The sequence below is a fragment of the Eumetopias jubatus genome, unplaced genomic scaffold (assembly GCF_037043125.1).
Source record: "Eumetopias jubatus isolate StellerSeaLion01/CBP00866 unplaced genomic scaffold, mEumJub1_p1.0 scaffold_8, whole genome shotgun sequence".
Lineage (NCBI taxonomy): Eukaryota > Metazoa > Chordata > Mammalia > Carnivora > Otariidae > Eumetopias > Eumetopias jubatus.
Genome location: NW_028274814.1, coordinates 37,453,607 through 37,477,868, shown reverse-complemented (window position 1 = coordinate 37,477,868; position 24,262 = coordinate 37,453,607). Strand labels below are relative to the sequence as shown.

The window sequence follows — 24,262 nt, the reverse complement described above, 5'->3', positions numbered from 1 at the left end:
TAAACCACAAGTCATACTTAGCCTACTAGGATATTAAGTTCCACAAAGGCAAGGACTCCATTTTATTATAACTCTAGTAATAAAAATCGTGCTTGCCACTTGGTAAGCATATCAGATATTTATTAAGTAAATGATCTAAATTTTAGATATTAGTTTCCTACCCATGACACCTAAAATTTCCTTCTAAAAGCCAAACTCGTAATTCATTGTATTTAAAAGGATTTAGGGCACCTGGGTGGCTCAGTTGGTTAAGCATCTGCCTTGAGCTCAGGTCATGATCCCAAGACTCTGAGATCGAGTCCCACATCTGGCTCCCTGCTCAGTGGGGTGTCTGCTTCTCCCTCTGCCCTCCCTCCTCCCACCCCCATTTGTGCTCCTGTGTTCTCCCCCTCCCTCTCTCTTCCTCGCAAAAATAAATAAATAAAATCTTTAAAAAATAAATCCCAGGCGCCCCTAAAAATAAAATCTTTAAAAGATAATTTTTTAAGGGGCGCCTGGGTGGCTCAGTCGTTAAGCGTCTGCCTTCGGCTCAGGTCATGATCCCAGGCTCCTGGGATCGAGCCCCGCATCGGGCTCCCCGCTCAGCGGGAAGCCTGCTTCTCCCTCTCCCACTCCCTTGCTGTGTTCCCTCTCTCACTGTCTCTGTCAAATAAATAAATAAAATCTTTAAAAAAAGTTAACGTTATAAGGGCACCTGGGTGGCTCAGTTGGTTAAGCAACTGCCTTCGGCTCAGGTCATGATCCTGGAGTCCTGGGATCGAGTCCCACATCGGGCTCCCTGCTCAGCAGGGAGTCTGCTTCTCCCTCTGACCCTCTTCCCTCTCGTGCTCTCTATCTCTCATTCTCTCTCTCAAATAAATAAATAAAATCTTTAAAAAAAAAAGATAATTTTTTAAAGATTTATTTTTATTTGACACAGAGAGAGCGAGCACAAGCAGGGAAAGCAGCAGGCAGAGGCAGAGGGAGAAGCAGACTCCCTGCTGAGCAGAGAGCCCGATGTGGGACTCGATCCCAGGACCCTGGACCATGACCAGAGCCAAAGGCAGCCACTTAACCGAGCCACAGAGGTGCCCCTAAAAAAAGTTTTTAAAAAGAAAAAATCAGGGGTGCTTGGGTGGCTCAGTCAGTTGAGTGTCTGCCTTCGGCTCAGGTCTTGATCTCGGGGTCCTGGGATCAAGCCCCGCCCTAGGCTCCCTAGGTTAAGTGTCTGCCTTAACCAGACTCCTCGGTGTGGAGTCTGCTTCTCCCTCTCCCTCTGCCCCTCCCCTCCGCCTGTGCTCTCTCTAATAAAACGTTTATTTATTATTTATTATTATTTATTATTTTTTAAAAAGATTTTATTTATTTATCTGACAGAGGGAGAGAGAGAGAGCACAAGTAGGCAGACAGGTAGGCAGTGGGAGAGGGAGAAGCAGGCTCCCCGCCGAGCACAGAGCCCAATGCGGGGCTTGATCCCAGGACGCTGGGGTCACAACCTGAGCTGAAGGCAGACACTTAACCAACTGAGCCACCCAGGCACCCCAAACAAAATCCTTTTCTTTTTTATTAAAGATTTTACTTATTTGACAGAGAGACACAGCAAGAGAGGGAACACAAGCACGGGGAGTGGGAGAGGGAGAAGCAGGCTTCCTGTGGAGCAGGGAATAAATAAAATCTTTAAAAAAAAGAAAAAATCAGGTTGAGCAAACAATAAGGACAAGAAAAAATAATAACTAATTTGAAGTGAAGTCAGATCTAAAATACTGAGTTGTTTACTTTGGGTTATAAAACCTGTTTGCCATCTAAGACAAGTACACCATTAGAGAATATATTATCAAAAGCATTTCTATAGTATATTAGAGATGATCTTTCTTAGGATCTTTTCCACTTTTAGTATCATTAATCTTCAAAAAGGGGAGCATAAAAACAGATAAAGCAAATACAAAACCTATTAACTGGTCAAATTGTAACATTTAACAATATGTGCTATAACCCTTGGCACTCATCTTGAGGAATGCTGAGATACTTAAATTACAGGTCTCTAAACTCTTGAATTGTACAAATAACAGCGTCTACCCAGTAGTTGTCACAGTTATTTTTGACTCTGGGCATTTATCAAAGATACAGCAACTTATGGTCCAGGGGCTTTCTGAGCAAAGGCACCAAGAAGCTGGGAGAATATTTCAACCATCAAGACCTATTAAAAGAAGGGTTACCCCCTGGAGGAAATGAGGTGGGGAAAGGCAAGTAACACTTCTTAAATAAACACCATATGCCAGTGTTAAGCTAGAGGAATTAAATGCGTTCTCGCATTCAATCCTCGTAAGAGCTTAAGAACCCTGTGTTTCAATCGGGCCAAGAAACTGACGTTTGTTGGCATAAACCTTTATGGATTTGATTCTTTAGATCTTTTAATATGCGTATGACACTTGTGAAAAATAAATTTGATTTTATTTTAAAGCAGGCTCCACACCCAGCATGGAGCCCAAAAATAAATTTGTTTTTTAAATAATTATAAAACTATAAAAAAAGGAAACACAAAACCCAGCCCCCTGAACCAAGTATCATAATTAATACATACCAAAGAGGAAACTGAGGGTCAAAAATAATAATTTACTCAAACTAACATGGCAAAGCTAAAAGACTTTTTTTTCCCCCCGAGAGAGGAAGGGGCAGAGTGAGAGGAAGAGAAAGAATCCCAAGCTGGCTCCATACCCAGAGCAGAGCCCCACGTGGGACTCAATTTCATGATCCCGAGGATCATGGCGTGACCCGAAATTAAGAGTCAGATGCTTAACCAACTGAGCCACCCAGGCACCCCAAAGCTGAAATACTCTTAAGCCCACCCAAGTTCTTCTACAAGAAACCACCCCCCCCAAGGTGGTTATTATTCTAAGTCCAACTTATAAACTAGGTCAGTCAATCAGGTTGCTAAAGAAATTTGAATCCCGTGGAAGGAAATCAACCACTGATTACCGAAACTCAACATTTTAGTGAAGATACTAGGTAACAGTTGTCCTGAGGTATTCTGCAGTCAACATTTCCACACAAAGCTCTCCAGTCCTCTTTTTGGTATTTTATAAAGGATGAACTATTCATTCCCATGTGGGAAGATAACTTAGCAACAGATTTCCTATTTTCCCACATTCTTAGAATTTTTTAACTTTTTTTAAGGATTTTTATTTAGGGGTGCCTGGGTGGCTCAGTTGGTTGAGCATCTGCCTTAGGCTTGGGCCATGATCGCAGGGTCCTGGGACCAAGTCCCACGTCAGGCTCCTTGCTAAGCGGGGAGTCTGCTTCTCTCTCTGCCTGTTGCTCCCCCTGCTTATGCTCGCTCTGTCTGACAAAAAAATAAAATCTTAAAAAAAAAAGGATTTTTATTTCAGAGTGTGCACACACAAGCAGGGGGAGGGGCAGAAGGAGAAGCAGACTCCCCAGTGAGCAGGGAGCCCGATGGGGCTCGATTCCAGGATCCTGAGATCATGACGTGAGCCAAAGGCAGATGCCCCACACATTCCTAGAATTTAAAAGCATTCAAATTTGAAGTATTATGAGTTATGTTAATAAGTTTTTTTTTAAAGATTTTTTATTTATTTATTTGAGAGAGAGAATGAGATAGAGAGCATGAGAGGGGAGAGGGTCAGAGGGAGAAGCAGACTCCCTGCTGGGCAGGGAGCCCGATGTGGGACTCGATCCCGGGACTCCAGGATCATGACCTGAGCTGAAGGCAGTCGCTTAACCAACTGAGCCACCCAGGCGCCCTATTATGAGTTATGTTAATAAGTGATCTCAGTTGTCCTGAATTTCAGCCCCTTACCATCCTGACAGACATTTCCAACTGGAGGTTTCTTGGCCCCTTAAAGTATGTCCAAAAGAGTTTGTCCTAACTTCCCATTTCATTAATAGTACCACCATTCTCCTAGTTAGCCAGGACTGAAATTCAGTATTTAGCATTGGACTTGGAAGAGGAGAAGTCAACCATTAGTCAATGTCTGGAAAGTCCCCCTGCAAAATGTGTCAACACTGACACACTAAGTCCATTCTTGCTGCTGCCACACCAGATTCATCTAATAAGAATTGATAGCTTACAATATTAGTTTGTTTCTTTAATCTTCTAAGAAAATGGTATGCTTTCCATTTATTCAAGTTTTATACTTTTAGTTTTATATAGTTTTTTCACTTAGGTCTTATTTACTAATAATTCATAATAATTTAATAATTTTTGTAACCATTATAAAAGAATCTATTTTTTTTTTACATGCTAACTGGCTATTGTTGGGATCCAGAAAAACTATTAATTTCTGTATATTCTCTCTGTAGCCAGTCACCATTTTTGTTTGTTTTTTTTTTTAAGATTTTATTTATTTGACACAGAGAGCGAGAGCACAAGCAGAGGGAGAGGAGAAGCAGGCTCCCCGCTGAGCAGGGAGCCGGATGCGGGACTCGATCCCAGGACCCTGGGATCATGGCCTGAGCCAAATGCAGACACTTAACCGACTGAGCCACCCAGGTGCCCCACCAGTCACCATTTTGAACTAATTACTAGTTCTTATTGCTTTTTAGATGTATTTTTTGTGTGGAAAATCATATCTGCAAAAAATAATTCTTTATTCTTTCCCAGTTTGTATATAATTCTTATTTCTCCATCTTAAAGGAATCTAGGGCCTCCAACATAACAATGAAGAACAGTGAAGACAGCAGGCATCCTAGTTGGTTCCTAAAATATAATTCAAATACCTTTATGTGAACACAATTTTTTTTTAAGTAAACTCCACACCCAATGTGGGGCTCAAGCCCACAGCCCTGAGACCAAGAGTTGCATGTTCTACCAACCAAGCCAGGCAGGCTAATTTGAATACCTTTAAGCTTTCTCAACTAAGTGGTATGTTTCTGTAGGTTTCTGCCTTCTTCCTTAGAAGACAATACTTCCCAAGCGCATGGTGGTGGGGAAGAGGGAGACAGAGAATTCCAAGCAGACTCCCCGCTGAGAGCAGAGCCCTACTCGGGGCTCAATCTCATGACCCTGAAATCATGACCTGAGCCAAAATTGAGTCGGACGCTCAACCGACTGAGCCACCCAGGCACCCTTCACTTTGTATTTATTACAAAACCTAGTATAATCATTTGCTGGCCAAATGTTTTCTCTCTAGAAATCATTCAACTCCTTAATTAGCTAATGCTAACTAGTGAATTCTCTATAATGGGTAAGTGAATAAACATTTTATAATCTTATAATAGGAGCAAATTACTCACTGTAATAAGGTCATCTCTTGCTCTGAGGACTTTGAGCCTTGCTTGATTCATCAAATTAGACATCTGACTGCAAAAGGCATGGAAAAATAGTATCAGTATAGCATAAGAAAAAAACTACAGAGAAATATACAGCTTCCTTTGTACAGATACTTCTCTTTGTATATACCCCAGAGAACCCCACTGAAATACATTTAGTGGTTTCTACCAACTTACTTTCAAAGATAAAGTATTTATTGAGCGCTTACCAAGTGGCAAGCACTTTCGTATCAGTTATTCCAACTTTCAATAATCCTGTGATGCTTCCATTTTCACAAATGAAGAAAAAGAAATTACACAACTTGCCCAAGGTCATACAAGTATATTAAGTGGTCCAATTAAGACTTGAGCCCATTCCTGCCTGACGCCAAAGCACCTGCTCTGTCCTCCTGTCCCACTTTTTTTTTTTCACTTTTTTTTTTTAATTCGAGACAGAGAGAGAGAGAGAGAGAGCACGAGAGGGGGGAGGGTCGGGGGAGGAGCAGACTCCCCGCCGGGCAGGGAGCCCGACGTGGGACTCGATCCCGGGACTCCAGGATCATGACCTGAGCCGAAGGCAGTCGCTTAACCAACTGAGCCACCCAGGCGCCCCGTCCCACTGACTTTTTAAAGCTTCCTTAGCTAATACAGTACCAGGATCTACTTACATTTTCTTCTGCTGCTCAATCTGCTTTTCTTTCTTCTCGTAGTATTCCATAATCTTCAGTCTTTGGGTTTGCACAAGACGACCTTTCTCAATGTTGAACTCTTCCTCTGCCTATCAAGGAAACATTATTAATTCATTACACCAGATTTTGAGTTTTATTTTAAGCAGCTGGCAACCAGCAGCACTGTATTCCATATCAAAAATAGTAATTTATTATGACTTGTCTTCAAAATTTATTTCTAATTTACTCAAAAGGGATAACCAGTGATTTTCAACATAAATGATGAACCAGAAAACTAAAAATTTGATCTAGGATAATAGTACCCACAGGCGCCTGGCTGGCTTAGTTGGTAGACCATACACCACTTTTGATCTCAGGGTCATGATTTTAAGCCCCCCACTGGATGTGGAACCTACTTAAAATAAAAATTAAAAAAAAAAAAAGGTAACAGTACCCACTCACAAAGTTACAAAGGATATATTCAGATAGATTTGGTATGTGAAAAAAAATCATTATGTATTCTAAATTTAATCCATTTAACTACAGAATTTGGAGCTTAGATCTGGGTTACTGCCTAAAAAAATCTGGTAAAGTAATCTCAGTCCTGGTCCTCCCTTATAAAATAATTAAAATAGTATTCTTCGGGTGTCTGGGTGGCTCAGTTGGTTAAGTGTCTGATCCTTGATTTCAGCTCAGGTCATGATCTCAGGGTTGTGAGATCGAGTCCCACGTTGGGCTCCAAGCTAGCCGTGCAGTCTGCTTGGGGTTCTTTCTCTCCCTCTGCCCCTCCCACCCACCTCCCTTTAAAAAAATAAATAGAACAGTATCCATTCCTCATAGGTCAAATAAATAACATAAATCTAACAGTCCTTTTAAAATTATAAGTTATATAAATGTAAGTTGTTTGTTTTATGAGTGTAAATTATTGAGCAGTTATTTTAATTTTTTAATTTTTAAATTCTTTTCTATTTTACTGGGAATACAAAGCAACATTACATTTTCAGATCATTAAACAAACAAATGTGGTGATACAGTACAACAATCATGACCTGAATTCTGGGAGTAAGTAGTTTTCCAGTGCAGGAGGTAGGAGAAAACCACATTACTCAGCTACCAGAGGGTTTTGGCTTTAACTCAAGGGCTGCAAGGAGTGCCAGTCCTGGTCAACCATCCATGAATCTTTTTCTTTTTTTTTTTTTTAAGTAGCTCTATGCCCAACATGAGGCTGGAATTCATGACCCTGTGATCAAGAGTCACATGCTCTACTGACTGAGCCAGCCAGGTGCCCCCATCCATGAATCTTCATCACAGCAAACTGGAATCTCCAATGTTTCAAACTAATTGTAGGAAGAGAGAATAACTAAGCTGACGCATAAATTTATCTAGATGACTACTAAAGTGTCCTCCATTCATAAGTTGTCAAAATCTTCAGAGTGACTGTTGGAGCAAGGAGACTTTCGTATGCTCCCAGTTATATAGTGTGCAGAAGCTAGGAAGCATTAGTCCTGCTAGAGCACCTTGTGCTACCCCTCGAAGACTGCCTGTACATATATACAACATGCCTGTCACAGTTCCAGCTGTTTCTGTGTTAAAGTCATCTTCTGCACCTCCTGTTTTCTCAATGATGGCTCCAAATGTGCTACAGAACAAAGCCAGAAAACCTACAGCCAACCGACTGAGCCACCCAGGCACCCCAGAAAAACTCTTATTATTAAATATAAATCAAATATAGAAAGACTTTGAATGACAATCTAGAATATATTTTATAAAGAAGTTTACAGTAACTGACCTATGTTAAAAAAAAAACAAAACATTTTAACAGACAAACTAGCTTGCAATTAAGTTTTCCGGGGGAAGAATATACTTAGGATATCAAATAGAATCGAAGTGTGGAATATTAGAGAATATAAAGCAGGATTAAAGGGAAATACTCAAAGAGAAGGAAAAAGCGGTCTAACTAGAACATGCAGGGAAAGCATGCAGTGTACTGTGTCTGCTCCCGGACTAGAGCTAAGTGGCCAGAGTGAACGTTCAGCACCCTCTCAAGGAAGCACAGTTCTGCCTTGCACCAGCAGCAGGCACCACCAGAAGAGTGACAGAAGCCACTGGAAGACGACGACAGGACTGACCTCTTCCAACAGTGTAACACCATCACAGGAATGGCTCTATCTGGACAGCTGACTACTGCTGGAAGACCGGTCATTTTTTTAAAAGGTGATCTTACCAGTGTGTCAGATGGCTATGATTTTTAAGCAGTATGAAATGATTTTACAAAGTTAGCTAGAGTGGTCCACTTGAATGTTTAATGGCTGGCACAGGTATTTGAGCTTTTATATTCTAAAAGAAATGCCTGGGGCACCTGGGTGGCTCAGTTAGTTAAGTATCTAACTGACTTCGGCTCAGCGGGCTCCCTGCTCAGCGGGGAGTCTGCTTTCCCTCTCCCTCTGTATCTCCCCACCCTGGTGCTCTCTCCCTCTCAAATAAATAAATAAAATCTTTACAAATAAGTAAATGAAAAGAAATGCCTAACAGCTTTTTTCTATACCTATCATGGGAAATAAAGATGATTGTGTTACACGAGATACAATGTTTTTTTTTAATTTAAGATTTTACTTATTTATTGGCCAGAGAGAGCGAGCGAGCACACAAAGCAGTGGGAATGGCAGGCAGAGGAGAAGCAGACTGCCCGATGAGCAGGGAGCCCCATGCAGGACTCAATCCCAGGATCCTAAGATCCTGCATGACCTGAGCCGAAGGCAGCCGCTTAACCGACTGAGCCACTCAGGCATCCCGAGATAAGACTATTTCAAATAGGAATGCACTTATCAGCTGAAATAGAATTTCTACATTTGTCCCAGAGGGAAATAAGGGCACTAATCATACAAGAAACTGAAGTGCTCCTACGACCATCAAACAAAATTAAACAATACTCTATCAGCTGTTATGTTATAGTAGTGGTAGGCAAAAGAGTCTTTTCTCCCTTAAATGATAAATTTTTTTTTTTTAAGATTTTATTTTTAAATAACCTTTACACTGGAGCTCAGGAGCACTGTGAATGAGAGCACACCGTGCTAGAGCTCTCAAGAGCTCTTGGGGGAAATGTTGATAGTACTGACGACCCCCATCCTCTGCACCAGCGCTGTGCAGCTCATCTCCACACCGGCAGCCTCTGCCTGAGCTTCCAGAATGCCCGGGACCTGCTGCTGGGGGGCCACTGTGTGCCTGACTGCGCTTCTGGATACAACAGAGAGAGGAGCTTATAAACAATGTCACTACTGCAGCATCTGCCAGGGGACAGGACCCTACTCCTGCACCTCATGTTAACACCAACCTTGTTCTGTCCCACTTGGCACTGCAGCACCAGCTGCTTCCCAGGACACTATCTTCACGACAACCATGCTTGTCAGCACAGGTTTTTATTTATTCATTTTATTTATATATATATTTTTAAGATTTTGTTTATTCACTTGAGAGAGTAAGGGCACACAAGCAGGGGGAGAGGGAGAAGCAGGCTCCCTGTTGAGCAGGGAACCCGCGATGACGTGGGGCTTGACCCCAGGACCCTGGGATCATGACCTGAGCCGAAGGCAGATGCTTAGCCACCCAAGTGCCCCTGTCAGTGTAGGTTTTTAAAAATTACCTTTTCCATGGGGCACCTGGGTGGCTCAGTCATTAAGTGTCTGCTTTTGGCTCAGGTCATGTTCCCAGGGTCCTGGGATTGAACCCCGCGTTGGGCTCCCTGCTCCACGGGAAGCCTCCTTCTCCCTTCCCCACTCCCCCTGCTTGTGTTCCCTCTCTCATTGTGTTTCTGTCAAATAAATAAAGTCTTTAAAAAAAATTAAAAAATAAAAATAAATAAAAATTACCTTTTCCTCCTTTCCTGCTCTTCTGGAGTCATTGAAGGAAATATGAAGTTCTTGCTTCCATACTCTCACCTGACAGCCTTTATTTTTTTTTTTAAGATTTTATTTATTCATTTGAGAGAGTGAGTGAGTGAGAGCGAGCATGAGAGGGAGGAAGGTCAGAGGGAGAAGCAGACTCCTGGCTGAGGAAGGAGCCTGATGTGGGACTCAATCCCAGGACCCTGGGATCATGACCTGAGCTGAAGGCAGACGCTTAACCAACTGAGCCACCCAGGCACCCCTGATAGCCTTTATTTTTATTAAAAAAAAAAAGTTAACCTACAAAGGCATATAGATGCCATTAACAGATTATAACTCAGGTATCAGCCTAACTAGGAAGTGCTGGGCTAGGGATCTCCTCTGCAAGTACCAGCTGTGCGATCTTGGGCCAGTCATTTAGCTTCTCTGTTCTCTAGTTAGCTCATTTTATTTTTTTTTTAAGATTTTATTTATTTATTTGACAGAGAGACACAGCGAGAGAGGGAACACAAGCAGGGGGAGTGGGAGAGGGAGAAGCAGGTTTCTCACTGAGCAGGGAGCCCAATGCTGGGCTCGATCCCAGGACCCCGAGATCATGACCCGAGCTGAAGGCAGACACTTAATGACTGAGCCACCCAGGCGCCCCAAATACTTTCATTTTTAAAATGAGCTAACTAGGGGCGCCTGGATGGCTCAGTCGGTTAAGCGGCTGCCTTCGACTCAGGTCATGATCTCAGGGTCCTAGGATCCAACCCCGCATCAGGCTCCCTGCTCAGCAGGGAGTCTGCTTCTCCCTCTCCCTCTGTCTCTCCCCTGGCTCACTCTCACGCTCTCAAATAAATAAAATCTTAAAAAAAAAAAAAACTAAAGTTATATTAAAAAAAGATAATGAAAATAATGTATTAAACAATATATTCTGCCCATTATGATTGTACCTAGGGAAAAGAACAACTTGATATACTGTGTATAAACAAAGTGCAACTAGAAATATTTATAAAATTTCAAAATTGATGACCAAGTATCACCTTTGTAATGGACAGGGGCTTTCATTTTATACCTTATACACTTCCAAACTATTATTTTTTTTGCAACAAGCACAAATTAATGAAAAAGAAAAATAACAACATAAAAATACTATACCCTCCCCTAATCAACTAGCATAATTAGTCATAGATGCTAAATGTCTAGATTCCAGATTCCATGAGAAAATTTATCTATTACTTTTCTACTCCCTACCATAAAATTTCAGGATACTTATTGGCAATTAGAATGCTCAGAAAGGAAAATTAATCAATTAATTAGTTTACTGAGCGATAGTACAAAGCTTCCGAAGAGGGAGGGGACTGGAGAAGGTTGTCCAGGAAAATTTACTTTTTAACATTAAAGATAAGACACATTCTTAGCAGTCCTATGCAATGTGTTGTGAAGCAATTTTACTAATTACTGCTTAGCAAAGCCATGCTATGAAATTTTTTTTTAAAGATTTTATTTGTTTATTTGAGAAAGAGAGAATGAGAGAGAGAGCATGAGAGGGAAGAGGGTCAGAGGGAGAAGCAGACTCCCCGCTGAGCAGGGAGCCCGATGCAGGACTCGATCCCGGGACTCCAGGATCATGACCTGAGCCCCAAGGCAGTCGCTTAACCAACTGAGCCACCCAGGCGCCCTCACACTATGAAATTCTGAGAACTTCTGGAACCCAGAAGATGGAGTCTCACCTTCGCATCTATTTCCTCCGCTTTCTCATTGGCTTCTTGTTCAATAAAAGCCATCATATGCTTAATCTAGAAGGAAGAAGAAAAGGTTTATTTTTGACTATAACAAAAAAAATATACATCTATCTTTTCTGATTCATTCAATAATCAATCATTTACTGAAAGCGTATTATGTGCCAGGCACTGTGTACAAGGACAAATGAGGTAATTCCTGGTTTCGGGTACCTTACAATCTGGAATTTGCTGTAGCAAATGGACCAGACACAATATTCAACATCACACAGAACATTACCCTCCTCTCAAGGAACATGGAGTCTATGGGGGAGGGAGGACTGAGTATATATCCTCCTCTACTTCATACCCCTTTCAGCCGGCACCCTCTTTTACTCTTCTCCATCTATAATTAAAGAGATCTATATTTACCCTTTCTTTTTTTTTAAGATTTATTTTTGAGTAATCTCTACACACAACATGGAGCTCAAACTCACAACCCCATAATCAAGAGTCACATACTCTACTGACTGAGCCAGCCAGGTGCTCCATACTTTTTCAACTTTCTTACCTCCTACTCTCAACATACTTCAATCTGACTTCTACCCTCTCCACTTCACTGAAATTACTTTCATAAAACTACAATAATCTCCTAGCCCTTAAATCTTGGCCTTAATCGATCTTTCAGCATCTTTTGATATGCTGGTCATCCCTCCCTTCTCGAATATGAACAATCTCTTCCCTTTGCTTCCATGACTTCCTTGTCCTCCTTCAGGGCCACCCTCTTCTTCCTCTGCCTCCTAGACTGCTCTTTAGATAGCCAACTCACAGGAACCTAAATCCAACACACTCAATAACAACTGCTAATCACTTCCCCTCTGCCCACTAAGATCTCTATCTTGAGACTAGCACCAACATCTGACTTTGACCCTTCCTTCTACCTCACATCCAATCAACCAAGTGCTATCAGTTCTAATAGTTCTTTAATTTGTCCACATTTCTCCACCTTCATAGCCACTATCCTAGTCTTTGCTACCACCATCTCTCAGCTAAATTATTACAACAGCTTCCAATTTCGTCCCCTGCCCTCAGCCTTGTTTCCTAATCAACTCTACACTGCAACCAGAAGGATCTTTTAAAAATGCCTGTTTCAGGCGCCTGGGTGGCTCAGTCGCTTAAGCGTCTGCCTTTGGCCCAGGTCATGATCCCAGGGTCCTGGGATTGAGCCCCGCATCGGGCTCCCTGCTCCGTGGGAAGCCTGCTTCTCCCTCTGCCACTCCCCCTGGTTGTGTTCCCTCTCTTGCTGTCTCTCTCTCTGTCAAATAATAAATAAAATTGTTAAAAAATAAAAATAAACTTAAAAAAATTAAAATGCCAGTTTCATGATGTATCACACACTTCCCCCACCCCGCCCCAATCTGCTTTATGATAAACGTGTAAAGATTTTAGAAGGTACGTGATCTGGTCAATGCTTACCTTGCCAGCATCATATGAAACATAACCGTCACCATTTGCCACTCTTCAGACTCTTGGTTCCTGTCTTACTAAACTTATTTCAGTTTTCCTGTTCCTTAAAATCACCACTCTCTTCTTCACTTCCAAGATTTCAAATATGCTGCTCCTTCCACTTGGAATATTCTTCTCCCTCCCTTCACCTGGCTAACTTCTCGGGATTCAGCTTGCTTAACTGTCACCTCCTTTGGAAAATCTTTCCTGAAGGTCTCACCAACGTGCACCTAGGGCCCTCTGCACTTCCTCTACCTAAACACATATTCTTAATTCCTTGCTTACTTGTACCTATCCACAACTAAACTATAAGGTGAGGTACTTGTTATAAGGCTTCTCTGGCTACAATCAGAGAATAAAGTCCACTGAAGTCTTCTGAACGGGGCTTGGGGTCACTGAACCAATTTAGACTCAAAAATGAAGTTTTATTTTTTTTTAGACTCATAAATGAAGTACTATCTCTAGTGGAAGATGTAAAAATAACACCCAAGTGAATATACAAGTACTATGGCTAATCAAACTCACTGGTAGTTTCATTTCATAGGGGCTCTATCTGAAAGAAATGATGAGTAAAAAAAAGATGATTTAAAAAATACCAATCTCTAGGTTAACTGTTGTGTTTATTTTTTTAAAGATTTTATTTATTTGACAGAGAGAGACACAGCAAGAGAGGGAACACAAGCAGGGGGAGTGGGAGAGGGAGAAGCAGGCTTCCCGTGGAGCAGGGAGCCTGATGCGGGGCTCGATCCCAGGACCCTAGGATCATGACCTGAGCCAAAGGCAGACGCTTAATGACTGAGCCACCCAGGCGCCCGTTCTTTTATTTTTTATTAAAAAGACTTTATTTATTTGAGAGAGAGAGAGAGAAAGAGCACGCCTGCGGGGGTAGGGGCAGAGAGAGAGAGAAATCTCAAGCAGACTCTGAGCTGACCGCGGAGCCCGAAGCAGGGCTCTCTCTCACGACCCTGGGGTGATGACCTGAGCCAAAATCAAGAATCAGATGTTTAACTGACTGAACCACCCAGGAGCCCCTAATTCCCTGTGTTTATTAATTCCCCCACTTAAGTTCCACGAGTATAGAGATCTTATTTTTTACATCACCAAAACACCAGAACACGGAACAACTACCCCTGTAGGGGGTGCTTAATAAACATTTGTGAATGAATGAGAACCTGTTGGTATTTAAGCCTCCTGAGATATCCCAAGTACTTTTTAGAGTTTAACAATCTGGAAACAATTCCCAACTTTTCCATGTACCACAAAGATACCATAAATCTAATATACACACAGGTGAGTGAGGATCTGTTTTACAATAATGTGAATATGCTTGACACTACTGAACTGTACAGCTAAAAATGGTTAAGATGGAGGCTCCCTGCTCAGTGGGCAGTCTGCTTCTTCCTCTCCTTCCCACTCCCCTTGCTTGTGCTGTCAAATGAATAAAATCTTTAAAAATAAATAAATAAAATAAAAAGGGCACTGATAGGGCGCCTCTCTGGCTCAGCTGGTTAAGCGTCTGCTCCGGCTCAAGTCATAATCCCAGGGTCTTGGGACGGAGGCCCGCGTCTGCTCAGCAGGAAGCCTACTTCTCCCTCTCCTTCTGCCCACCCCCCACTTGTGCTCTATCGCGTGCACACTCTAATAAATATTTTAAAAATTAAAAAATATAAAGTGCATTAATAATCCACCCTCATGGCATCAAAGTCTTAAAGAAAAAACAGTATGGTTTGAAAGGGAAGATTTCTTTTTTGTCAAAATTCTTAGCAACTACCTTATGCTTGAGGAACCAAAATAATTATGATAATCAAAGCCTATTTCATAGGTAATACAATACTTATAAAATCTCAGGCCTTGAAATATTTGGGGTACCTAATCCAGAGGTAGTTTGTATAGAAAATCACTGTGACCTTGCTAAAAGGATTAGCCCCCACAGATTTGTGTGTTCATGGTAAGGAATGGTATCTCCACAAGTTCAGTCTGAAGCCTTACTGAACTCAGTTTGGAATTTTAAAAGTAGTTTAATACAGTAACCAAAACAGGTGTTTATAAATGCTACAAGGCACAGTGGGCCTGGAGAGGTGAACCCTGATTCAAACCTGCATTATCTGCCTTTATCACCCATGCTGGACCCTCCACCGGATTTGACCAGATCAGCACAGCCTAGAGCAAAACACTCATTTTAACCCAGGTCAGAGAAGCCTGTTTACAGCCAACATGATCATATTCTGTCTTCAAGAGTTCCAACAGGAAAAATAGTCAAGCCCTTCAGGACATTTAACTCCACCCCTAAGGCAGAAAAATCTGGCCTTTAAAAGATACTCTCGCTGTGTCTCTCTCTGTCAAATAAATAAATAAAAAATCTTAAACTAAAGGAGGCTACCTCCGTTTTAAAAGATACTTTTCATCTTCCTGCTAACCCTACTGGGTTTTAAGATTTTTGAAATCCGATTCCTTCAAAAATTAGATGAAGTAAATAACATTACTCCCCAGACAAAAAAGCAAATATACATAAGTATTTTAATACAATGGGGAAGAAGTGAAGGAATCCGCAATTTATAGGCACTTGTTACGTGCTTGGTGCCTGGTCTATTCACTGCTGAGAATACAGGGAACAAAACACACTGCCCTTATGTAGCTTACCTAAGGGGTAGAGACCATAGATTCCTTCATCTTTCAATTTTATAGAAAGAAAAAATGGTTTTGGTCTAGATTCTAAGGAAATACACCTTTATATTTTTCCTGGGGAAGGCTTTTTCTTCAATAGATTATAACAAAGGGGTAGGGGAGATGATGAAGGAAAAAGTGGAAAAAAAGAATCAGCACTGTAACTGTGACTACTAGAAGATGTGGAGGGCACTGTACTTTTCCAATGCACCAAGTTTTTCCTATAGTAAAAATCAGAAGCAGCAGTGATAAATGTAAAAACCCCACTCTTTTGTAAGAATATTATAAGATTTCTTAATCTTATCCATAGATGCTATTTTTGTTACACAATTTCCCTTTTGTGATTATTAGCACAAGACCACTGATGAAGAAACACTCCACTTTTCTTAGTGCACATTAGATTAAGAATAAAATGCAAAGTCATCTTCTAGGAAATGGAAATATCCAAGGAAAAAACTTTTATTGCTCATTTAAGAAGATTCATAAGCCAGTAAGTGAGATTTAGTCAGAGAATTTTCCTAGTACTTCAAAAAAATAGGCTTAGTTCTCTAAACTATGTAGATTAAATTGCAGGCGTGTTTCCTTCTCTGAAAAATCTACTGGCAATATGACTACTAAATTCAAGGACCCTGGTTTCAGAGTATCTCTGGCAGGGCAAATGGAAACCATTTTTTCCCATGTTTGTTACAGGCCTATCAATGCCACTGTATTCTCCTGGGAGTCTTTCGAATTGTAACTTTCTTAATGCCTACAACTTGAAGGTATGGCACATTAAACGAAACAACAAAAAAGCAAAACAAACAAACAAAAAACCCTAGTTTCCCAGGACTGATACACTTGCAAAAATGATGTAGCTTCACGACTTCCATAATTTTTTCCATTAACGTTATTTACTTTGTGCCAAACACTGGCGCTGGCGTTCATAAATTGAGAGGAATTCTGCATTACTAATAAACATTAACGTACACACTAGTGAGAGACCAACGATTACAATTCATTATGATAGAGGAGGTCCTTCCAAAATGAAGATTAACAATTCAATGAATGACCTCAAAACAACATTGGAAGCAACTCTCTCCCGTCAGCATTCTTTATCGTACTGTGAACCCTTCCCTCAGGGTTAAAAATCAAGTGAAAAGGAGGTCTTCAATCCTCGCATTCGATTTGCATTTAAACCCTGTTTTCACCTCTGTGCTCTAACAACCACAGCGAATACCCTGGGAAAACAGGGAACGCCGAGGTGTAAGCCAAAAAGCCAGCACATTCAAGAAGGCGGCGCACAAAACCGTAGCTGAAGACACAGGAGCTGTGGGTCAAATTCCCCTCCTGCAGACAGCCTACTAAGCCCGGGAGACTTGGAGTAAGGGACCCTCCTCCGGCATCTGGGCTGCCCGAGGCCCGCGTCCTCTAGTCCGCCACCCCCGGACCCGCGCTGCGACTTTGCCAGACCGAACCGCAGGTCCTCACCTGCTTTTGCACGTCAGCATCGCTGAGGGCCATGGCGAAAGCTCTGCTAGGCCGGAGGCCCACTGGCTCTAGCTTAGGCTGGAAGGGGGCTGTGGAAGGGGGCTGTGGAAGGAAGGGGAAAAGAAAAGCCAGCGGAGCTTTCGGCTTCCTTCGCTTTATAACTCCGGCTTCCGGTTCCTGCCAGGTGACCGCGCAGCCCAGCCCTATGAGCTTTCTCAGCCAGTGGGAAGAGAGCGGGTCCGGGGAAGTCCCGCCCTGGACCCGCCCCCTGACTGAGCGCCTGCGCGGACGGCCTCGTCTCCGTCCAGTCCCAGTCCCTTTTACAGCTGGCTCGTGACTTCTGAGCTGTTTTCCTGAACAGCGTGTTCCTCGGAAGAGAGGGTTTAGGAATTCAGGCGTCTGAAATTAGCCGAATTCTGTGTATTTTTCTAGCCTTAAAGCCCTTGCGTATTTTTTTAAAGTTTAATTATTTACTCCCAAATCAGAATTTATTATTTTGCTTTCCTGGCTTTAATGAAAACAAATTAACCAATATTTTATTAATAGATTTTTTTTAGGGCGCCTGGGTGGCTCGGTTGGGCAACTGCCTTCAGCTCAGGTCATGATCCTGGAGTCCCGGGATCGAGTCCCGCATCGGGCTCCCTGCTCAGCGGGGAGTCTTCTTCTCCCTCTGACCCTCTTCCGTCTCGTGCTATCTCTCATTCTCTCTCTCTCTCAAATAATAAATAAAATCTTTTAAAAAAATAGATTTTTTTTAGAACAGTTTTAAATTGACAGAAAAATTAAACAGGGCAGAGAGTTTTCATGTATCTTTCTCCCCCGCACACACAGATTCCCATATTAATGTTATGATGGCATATTTGTTACAATTAAGTAATATTGATGTATTGACTCAAGTCCATAATTATTCAGATTCCCTTAGTTTCAACCTAATGCTAGATCCCATCTAGGATACTGCGTTTTGTTTAATTGTCATGTTCTCTAAATTTCTTGGGTGTGACAGCTACTCAACCTTTCCTTCCTTTTTTTTTTTTTTTTTAAATTAATTTGTCAGAGAGGGAGAGAGAGCACAAGTAAGGGAGCAGCAGCCAGAGGGAGAAGAGCCTCCCTGCTGAGCAGGGAGCCCCATGTGGGGCCTGATCCCAGGACCCTGGGAACATGACCTGAGCTGAAGGCAGGCGCTTAAACGACTGAGCAACCCAGGCATCAGGGTTCATGTATTTTATTACCAACTTTTTATTTTGAAGAAATTTCAAATATAATAATTTTAAGAACAGTACAATAAACTCCATTCACCTAGATTCACCAATTGTTAACATATTGCTATTTGGCTTTATTACTTTTCATTAATCAAATTCAGGAAATTTCACAAGTCGATAATCAGATTTTGCCATATGTCCTACTAATATCCTTCGTAGAAATTTTTTCTCATCCTGAATCCAGTACAAGATCACCTAAAAAGTCATGTCTTTTTTAGTCTGGTTTTTTTTTTTTTTTTGAGAGAGAGTGAGAGAGAGCATGAGCTGCGGGGGAGGAGCATAGAGAGAGGGACAGAGAGTCTTAAACAGAGTCCTCGCTGAGTGTGGAGCTCGGGTGCTCGATCCTACTACACCTGAGCCCAAATCAAAAGTATGACGCTTAACCGACTGTGCCATTCAGGCCCCCCTTTTTAGTCTCCTTTAATATGGGATGGTTCCTCAGACTTTGTCTTTCCTGATAGTGACATTTTTGAAGAGTTCCACACATTTGAAGAGGCCAGTTGTAGAAAGTCCCTCATTTGGTTTTGTCTGATAGTTTCCTCATAATTAGATTCTGGTTATGCATTTTGGAAAAAGTCCTACATCTGTGATATTGTATCCTCAGTGCATCATATCAGAAAAGTACATTTCAGTTTGTCCTTTAATGAGAATGGTACACACATTTTTAAGGCTCTTAATACATGCTGCCAAATTGTTTTCCAGCTGTACTAGCATACAGTAGTCTCTGTAGTGTGTGACAGGTGCACATATTTGAGAAAACTGATAATGTTGGTTAAGGGAAGGATTCAGCCACAGCACAATAAAACTAACAGCAACAGAAATCCACGCAGTTGACCTTAACGTGATCAATATTTTTTTAAAAGATTTTATTTATTTATTTGACAGAGAGAGACATAACAAGAGCAAGAACACAAGCAGGGGGAATGGGAGAGGGAGAAGCAGGCTTCCTGCTGAACAGGGAGCCCAATGCAGGATTGGAGCCCAATGCAGGGTTCAATCCCAGGACCCCAGGATCATGATCTGAGGCAAAGGCAGATGCCTAACAACTGAGCCACACAGGCACCCCTGATCAGTATTTTTTTAAGATTTTATTAATTTATTTGAGAGAGAGAGTGAGAGAGCACAAGCAAGGGGGGGGCAGAGGGAGAGGGAGAAGCAGGCTCTCAGATGAGCAGTGAGCCCAACTTGGGGCTTGATCCCAGGACTCTGGGATCATGACCAGAGCCGAAAGCAGGTGCCCAACCCACTGAGCCACCTAGGTGCCCCTTGATCAGTATTATCATCTGAGCTAAAGCTCTTTCATCTTGTTAGTTTCTGCGTTAATAACTTCATTCTTTGCCATCCCAGAAGACAGATTTTGGGGATGCCTCCTTCTAGCATCCCTAGGTCACTCATTTGGATTATAATCCCTCCTCCCATTTATTTTTACAGTGTTCTGCAAATAACTGGGGGAGTGGGAGCAGCAATCTAATGCCACATGTCTAATCATTGTGAAATTAATGTCTGGAACAGATCAATGTGCTTTTGGTTTCTGGAAAGCTGTGTGCTGATTTTTATGATTTATTTATTTTTTTTTAAAGATTTTATTTATTTATTTGAGAGAGAGAGAGCATGAGAGAGAGCATGAGAGGGAAGAGGGTCAGAGGGAGAAGCAGACTCCCTGCTGAGCAGGGAGCCCGATGCGGGACTCGATCCCGGGACTCCAGGATCATGACCTGAGCCGAAGGCAGTTGCTTAACCAACTGAGCCACCCAGGCGCCCATGATTTATTTATTATTAATTTGAGACAATAAAAATAAAGAGTACAAAGAATAATTTAAATATTTTAAATTATTTTAAATTGAATATTTAAATTTAAATATTCATATAGCATGTACCACCACCCAGAATCAACAATTAACATTTGTCACATTTCTTTAAGACTTCATTTCTAAAGTAAAATAGTGTTACAGGTATAATTAACATTCCCTTTTGTGCAGCTTTTTCCTCCACTACGTTAATGGTCTTTACAACTAGTTTCTGCAGTATTTTGCTGATTCACCAAGGAATGCGCCAGGTCCTGTCTGATAAGATTATGGTAAGCTTCATAAGACAGTCTCTGGAGTGAAAAAATTATAAGTACAATAAAAGATTAACTAGTTAGTAGTTATCCAAATCCAATTTCCTCCTATATTATTTTAGGTCTTGTGAAGGAGCTTTATTAAAACAGCTTTTCAGATAAATTCCAAAAATCCCACTCCTAGATAAGCCTATTTACTTTTGGCTTCACAAAATCATTGTCCTAGATTCCTGTCAGGTGAGTCACAAACAGATGGTTTCTGTGCTCATTGCCTCACCTGCTCCCAAGCTGACAGTTCAGTCTGTGGCTTCAGAAATTGAATCAGCAGGGCGCCTGGGTGGCTCAGTCGTTAAGAGTCTGCCTTCGGCTCAGGTCATGGTCCTAGGGTCCTGGGATCGAGCCCTGAAGCGGGCTCAGCGGGAAGCCTGCTTCTCCCTTTCCCACTCCCCCTGCTTGTGTTCCCTCTCTCGCTGTGTCTCTCTCTGTCAAATAAATAAATAAAATCGAAAAATAAATAAATAAATTGAATCAGCAGAATAAACTAATGCTTGAGCTTTTCTGCGGGTCAAAGGTGGGTTGGGGGGTGTGGCTGGGGGTTGCTGGGTGGCTTAGGTGGTTAAACAGTCTCAGGGTAGGGGGTTCACAGCCCTCAGGCTTTATTTGGCTTTATTTTACTAAAAATAAATTTTTAAAAAATATAAATCATCTCTGTCTTTGAATGTTGAAGAATTGGGTGGTTTTTTTTAAAGATTTTATTTTTAAGTAATTTCTACACCAAACGTGGAGCTCAAACTTAAACCCCAAGACCAAGAGTCACATGCTCTACTGACTGAGCCAACCAGGTGCCCCTTGAAGAATTAATCTTAAAAAGAAAAAAACAAATGATACCAGAAAATAGTGAAATTCTAACTTAGGTGCCCGCACTTTCTACCCCTTTCCAACCAGTTTTCCAAATAACAGAAATTGGTTTAAAACCTAGCTGGCATCTAGCCACTTCCCAATTTATATCCTCTAATGGTTTCCATCTACTTGTGAACACTTTACACCTCACATGGTCTGTGTGAGCGCTGCCCGATCTGGCCCTGCTTGCTTGTCTGACCTCATTGCTCTTCTTCCCTTTGTTCACCACCTTATAGCTTTACTTTTCAGTTCCTGGAAAACACCAAGCTTTTTGTCTGAATTTGTTTCGTCCACTTATCACTTAGCTTTTCATTCCTTAAGGTCTCAACTTAAAATATCACCTCCTTAGAGAGAGCTTTTCATAAACACTCTTTTACCTTCCTTTCTCTCCCAGCTTCTTCTTTACTTCAGGACATGCCACAGTTTTAAATTATTTTGGTTTTTTTTAGAAGAACTACGATAACTCTTTGGCATAATTGTGACCATGATAATTAAAATTCTTGTGGCACTAAATTATTTTGTTTTTTTCTTTCTTTTTTTTTTATAAATATTTATTTGACAGAGAGATAGAGCACAAGTAGGCAGAGAGGCAGGCAGAAGGAGAAGGAGAAGCAGGCTTCGCACAGAGCAGGGAGCCCGAGGCAGGGCTCGATTCCAGGACCCTGGAATCATGACCTGAGCCGAAAGCAGCTGCCTAACTAACTGAGCCACCCAGGCGCCCCTGTTTTTTTTCTTTTTGTTTTTAGGGTTTTGTCTGGTTTTCCAATGAAAATGTCAGTTTCACAACAGAGACCATGTCTGACCTACTTATCACTGTTTTTGCCAGCATCCAGCACACTGCCTGGTACATAGCAGGGGTTCAATAACTAACTGATGAATGAGAATGAATAAAATGACTAGAGTCTAGAGTTTAGATTTTATTTACTATTTTTTTAGACTTTAGATTTTATAATCACATCAGGCTGCAGGCTAGGATTCTGTATAACTTAGAAGATCTGTCCAAAAAAAAAGTCCCCAAATCCATAAACTGCTGTGATTAAAGTAAAATAATTTCTGTAAAAGGACTATATTGTTTTATGCCATTTGCTGAGAAGACTATCCCTTTCCCCATTGAATTGTCTTGACACCTCTGTCAAAAATCAATTGCCCACTCTGGACTTTCTATTCAGTTCCATTGACCTATGTTCTATCCTTATAGTATGCATTCAACAAATAAAATATAAAAGGAAACATTACAACTGAAAGCAATCTGAAAGAATTTAACCTAACCACATATCAGATTGGTAACATAACCATAGAGAATTACTTCATGTGACTTTTTAAAAAATTTTTTTATTGTTATGTTAATCACCATACATTACATCATTAGTTTTTGATGTAGTGTTCCATGATTTATTGTTTGTGCATAACACCCAGTGCTCCACACAGAACGTGCCCTCTTTAATACCCATCACCAGGCTAACCCATCCCCCCACCCCCTTCCCTCTAGAACCCTCAGTTTGTTTTTCAGAGTCCATCGTCTCTAATGGTTCGTCTCCCCCTCCGACTTACTCCCCTTCATTCTTCCCCTCCTGCTATCTTCTTTTTTTTTCTTAACCTGTATTGCATTATTTGTTTCAGAGGTACAGATCTATGATTCAACAGTCTTGCACAATTCACAGCACTCACCATAGCACATACCCTCCCCAATGTCTATCACCCAGTCACCCCATCCCTCCCACCCTTCATGTGACTTTTTTAAAAAATTTACTTACGGGATGCCTGGGTGGCTCAGTCGGTCGAGGACCTGCCTTTGCCTCAGGTCATGATCCCAGAGTCCTGGAATCAAGTCCCACATTGGGCTCTTTGCTCAGCAGGGAGCCTGCTTCTCCCTCTGCCTGCTCTCTCTCTCTGACAAATAAATAAAATCTTAAAATAAAAAAATTTGGGGGTGCCTGGGTGGCTCAGTTGGTTAAGCGACTGCCTTCGGCTCAGGTCATGATCCTGGAGTCCTAGGATCGAGCCCTGCAACGGGCTTCCTGCTCGGTGGGGAGTCTGCTTCTCCCTCTCCCGCTCCCCGCTCTTTTGCTCTCTCTCTCTCATTCTCTCTCTCAAATAAATAAATAAAATCTTAAAAAAATTTTTTAATTAAAAATTTACATACAATAAACTGCCTAGACTGGGGCACCTGGGTGGTTCAGTTGGTTGGGCATCTGCCTTCAGCTCAGGTCGTGATCCTGGGGTCCTGGGATTGAGCCCCAAGTGGGGCTTCCTGCTCAGGAGGAGCCTGCTTCTCCCTCTCCCTCTGCCCTTCCCCCCACGCCAGCTTATGTTCACTTGCACTCTCTCTCTCAAATAAATAAATAAAATCTTTAAAAAAATAAAAATAAATAAACTGCATAGACCTACAAAGTACAATTAGGTGACTTCTGATACATGTGTGATCACCAGCCCAATCAAGATACAGACTATTTCTATTACCCTAGAAAGTTCCTTTCTAGTCAATCCCACACTTTTTTTAAATTTTTTAAATTTTTTTTAAAGATTTACTTATTATTTATTTTGAGAGAGTGAGAATGAGAGAGAGAGTACATGAGAGGGGGGAAGGTCAGAGGGAGAAGCTGACTCCCCGCTGAGCAGGGAGCCCGATGCGGGACTCGATCCTGGGACTCCAGGATCATGACCTGAGCCGAAGGCAGTCGCCCAACCAACTGAGCCACCCAGGCACCCAATCCCACACTTTTTTTTTAAAGATTTTATTTATTTATTTGAGAGAGAGAGAATGAGAGATAGAGAGCATGAGAGGGAAGAGGGCCAGAGGGAGAAGCAGATTCCCTGCTGAGCAGGGAGCCCGATGTGGGACTTGATCCCGGGACTCCAGGATCATGACCTGAGCCGAAGGCAGTTGCTTAACCAACTGAGCCACCCA

General features: G+C 41.8%; 1 protein-coding gene and 1 non-coding gene across 3 annotated transcripts in view; both read right to left on the bottom strand.

Annotated features, from left to right (window-relative positions):
• The window catches only part of ATP6V1E1 (ATPase H+ transporting V1 subunit E1), a 42,251-nt gene extending 24,944 nt beyond the window's left edge, over nucleotides 1–17,307 (bottom strand). The window contains exons 1-4 of one of the 2 annotated variants that reach the window (XM_028120994.2): nucleotides 17,137–17,307; nucleotides 11,512–11,577; nucleotides 5,916–6,025; nucleotides 5,233–5,299 (exon numbers count right to left, since the gene is read on the bottom strand). In XM_028120994.2, the coding sequence (XP_027976795.1) occupies nucleotides 5,233–5,299; nucleotides 5,916–6,025; nucleotides 11,512–11,577; nucleotides 17,137–17,169 (276 nt within the window). In that variant the 5' untranslated portion in view covers nucleotides 17,170–17,307. The remainder of the gene's footprint in view (nucleotides 1–5,232; nucleotides 5,300–5,915; nucleotides 6,026–11,511; nucleotides 11,578–17,136) is intronic. The other variant, XM_088025847.1, reaches the window with a different exon arrangement.
• On the bottom strand, nucleotides 7,904–8,107 carry LOC114222623 (small nucleolar RNA SNORA74). The gene has a single exon (XR_003611976.1). It is a non-coding gene; the product is annotated as a small nucleolar RNA SNORA74 (small nucleolar RNA).
• Nucleotides 17,308–24,262: the final 6,955 nt, after the last annotated feature.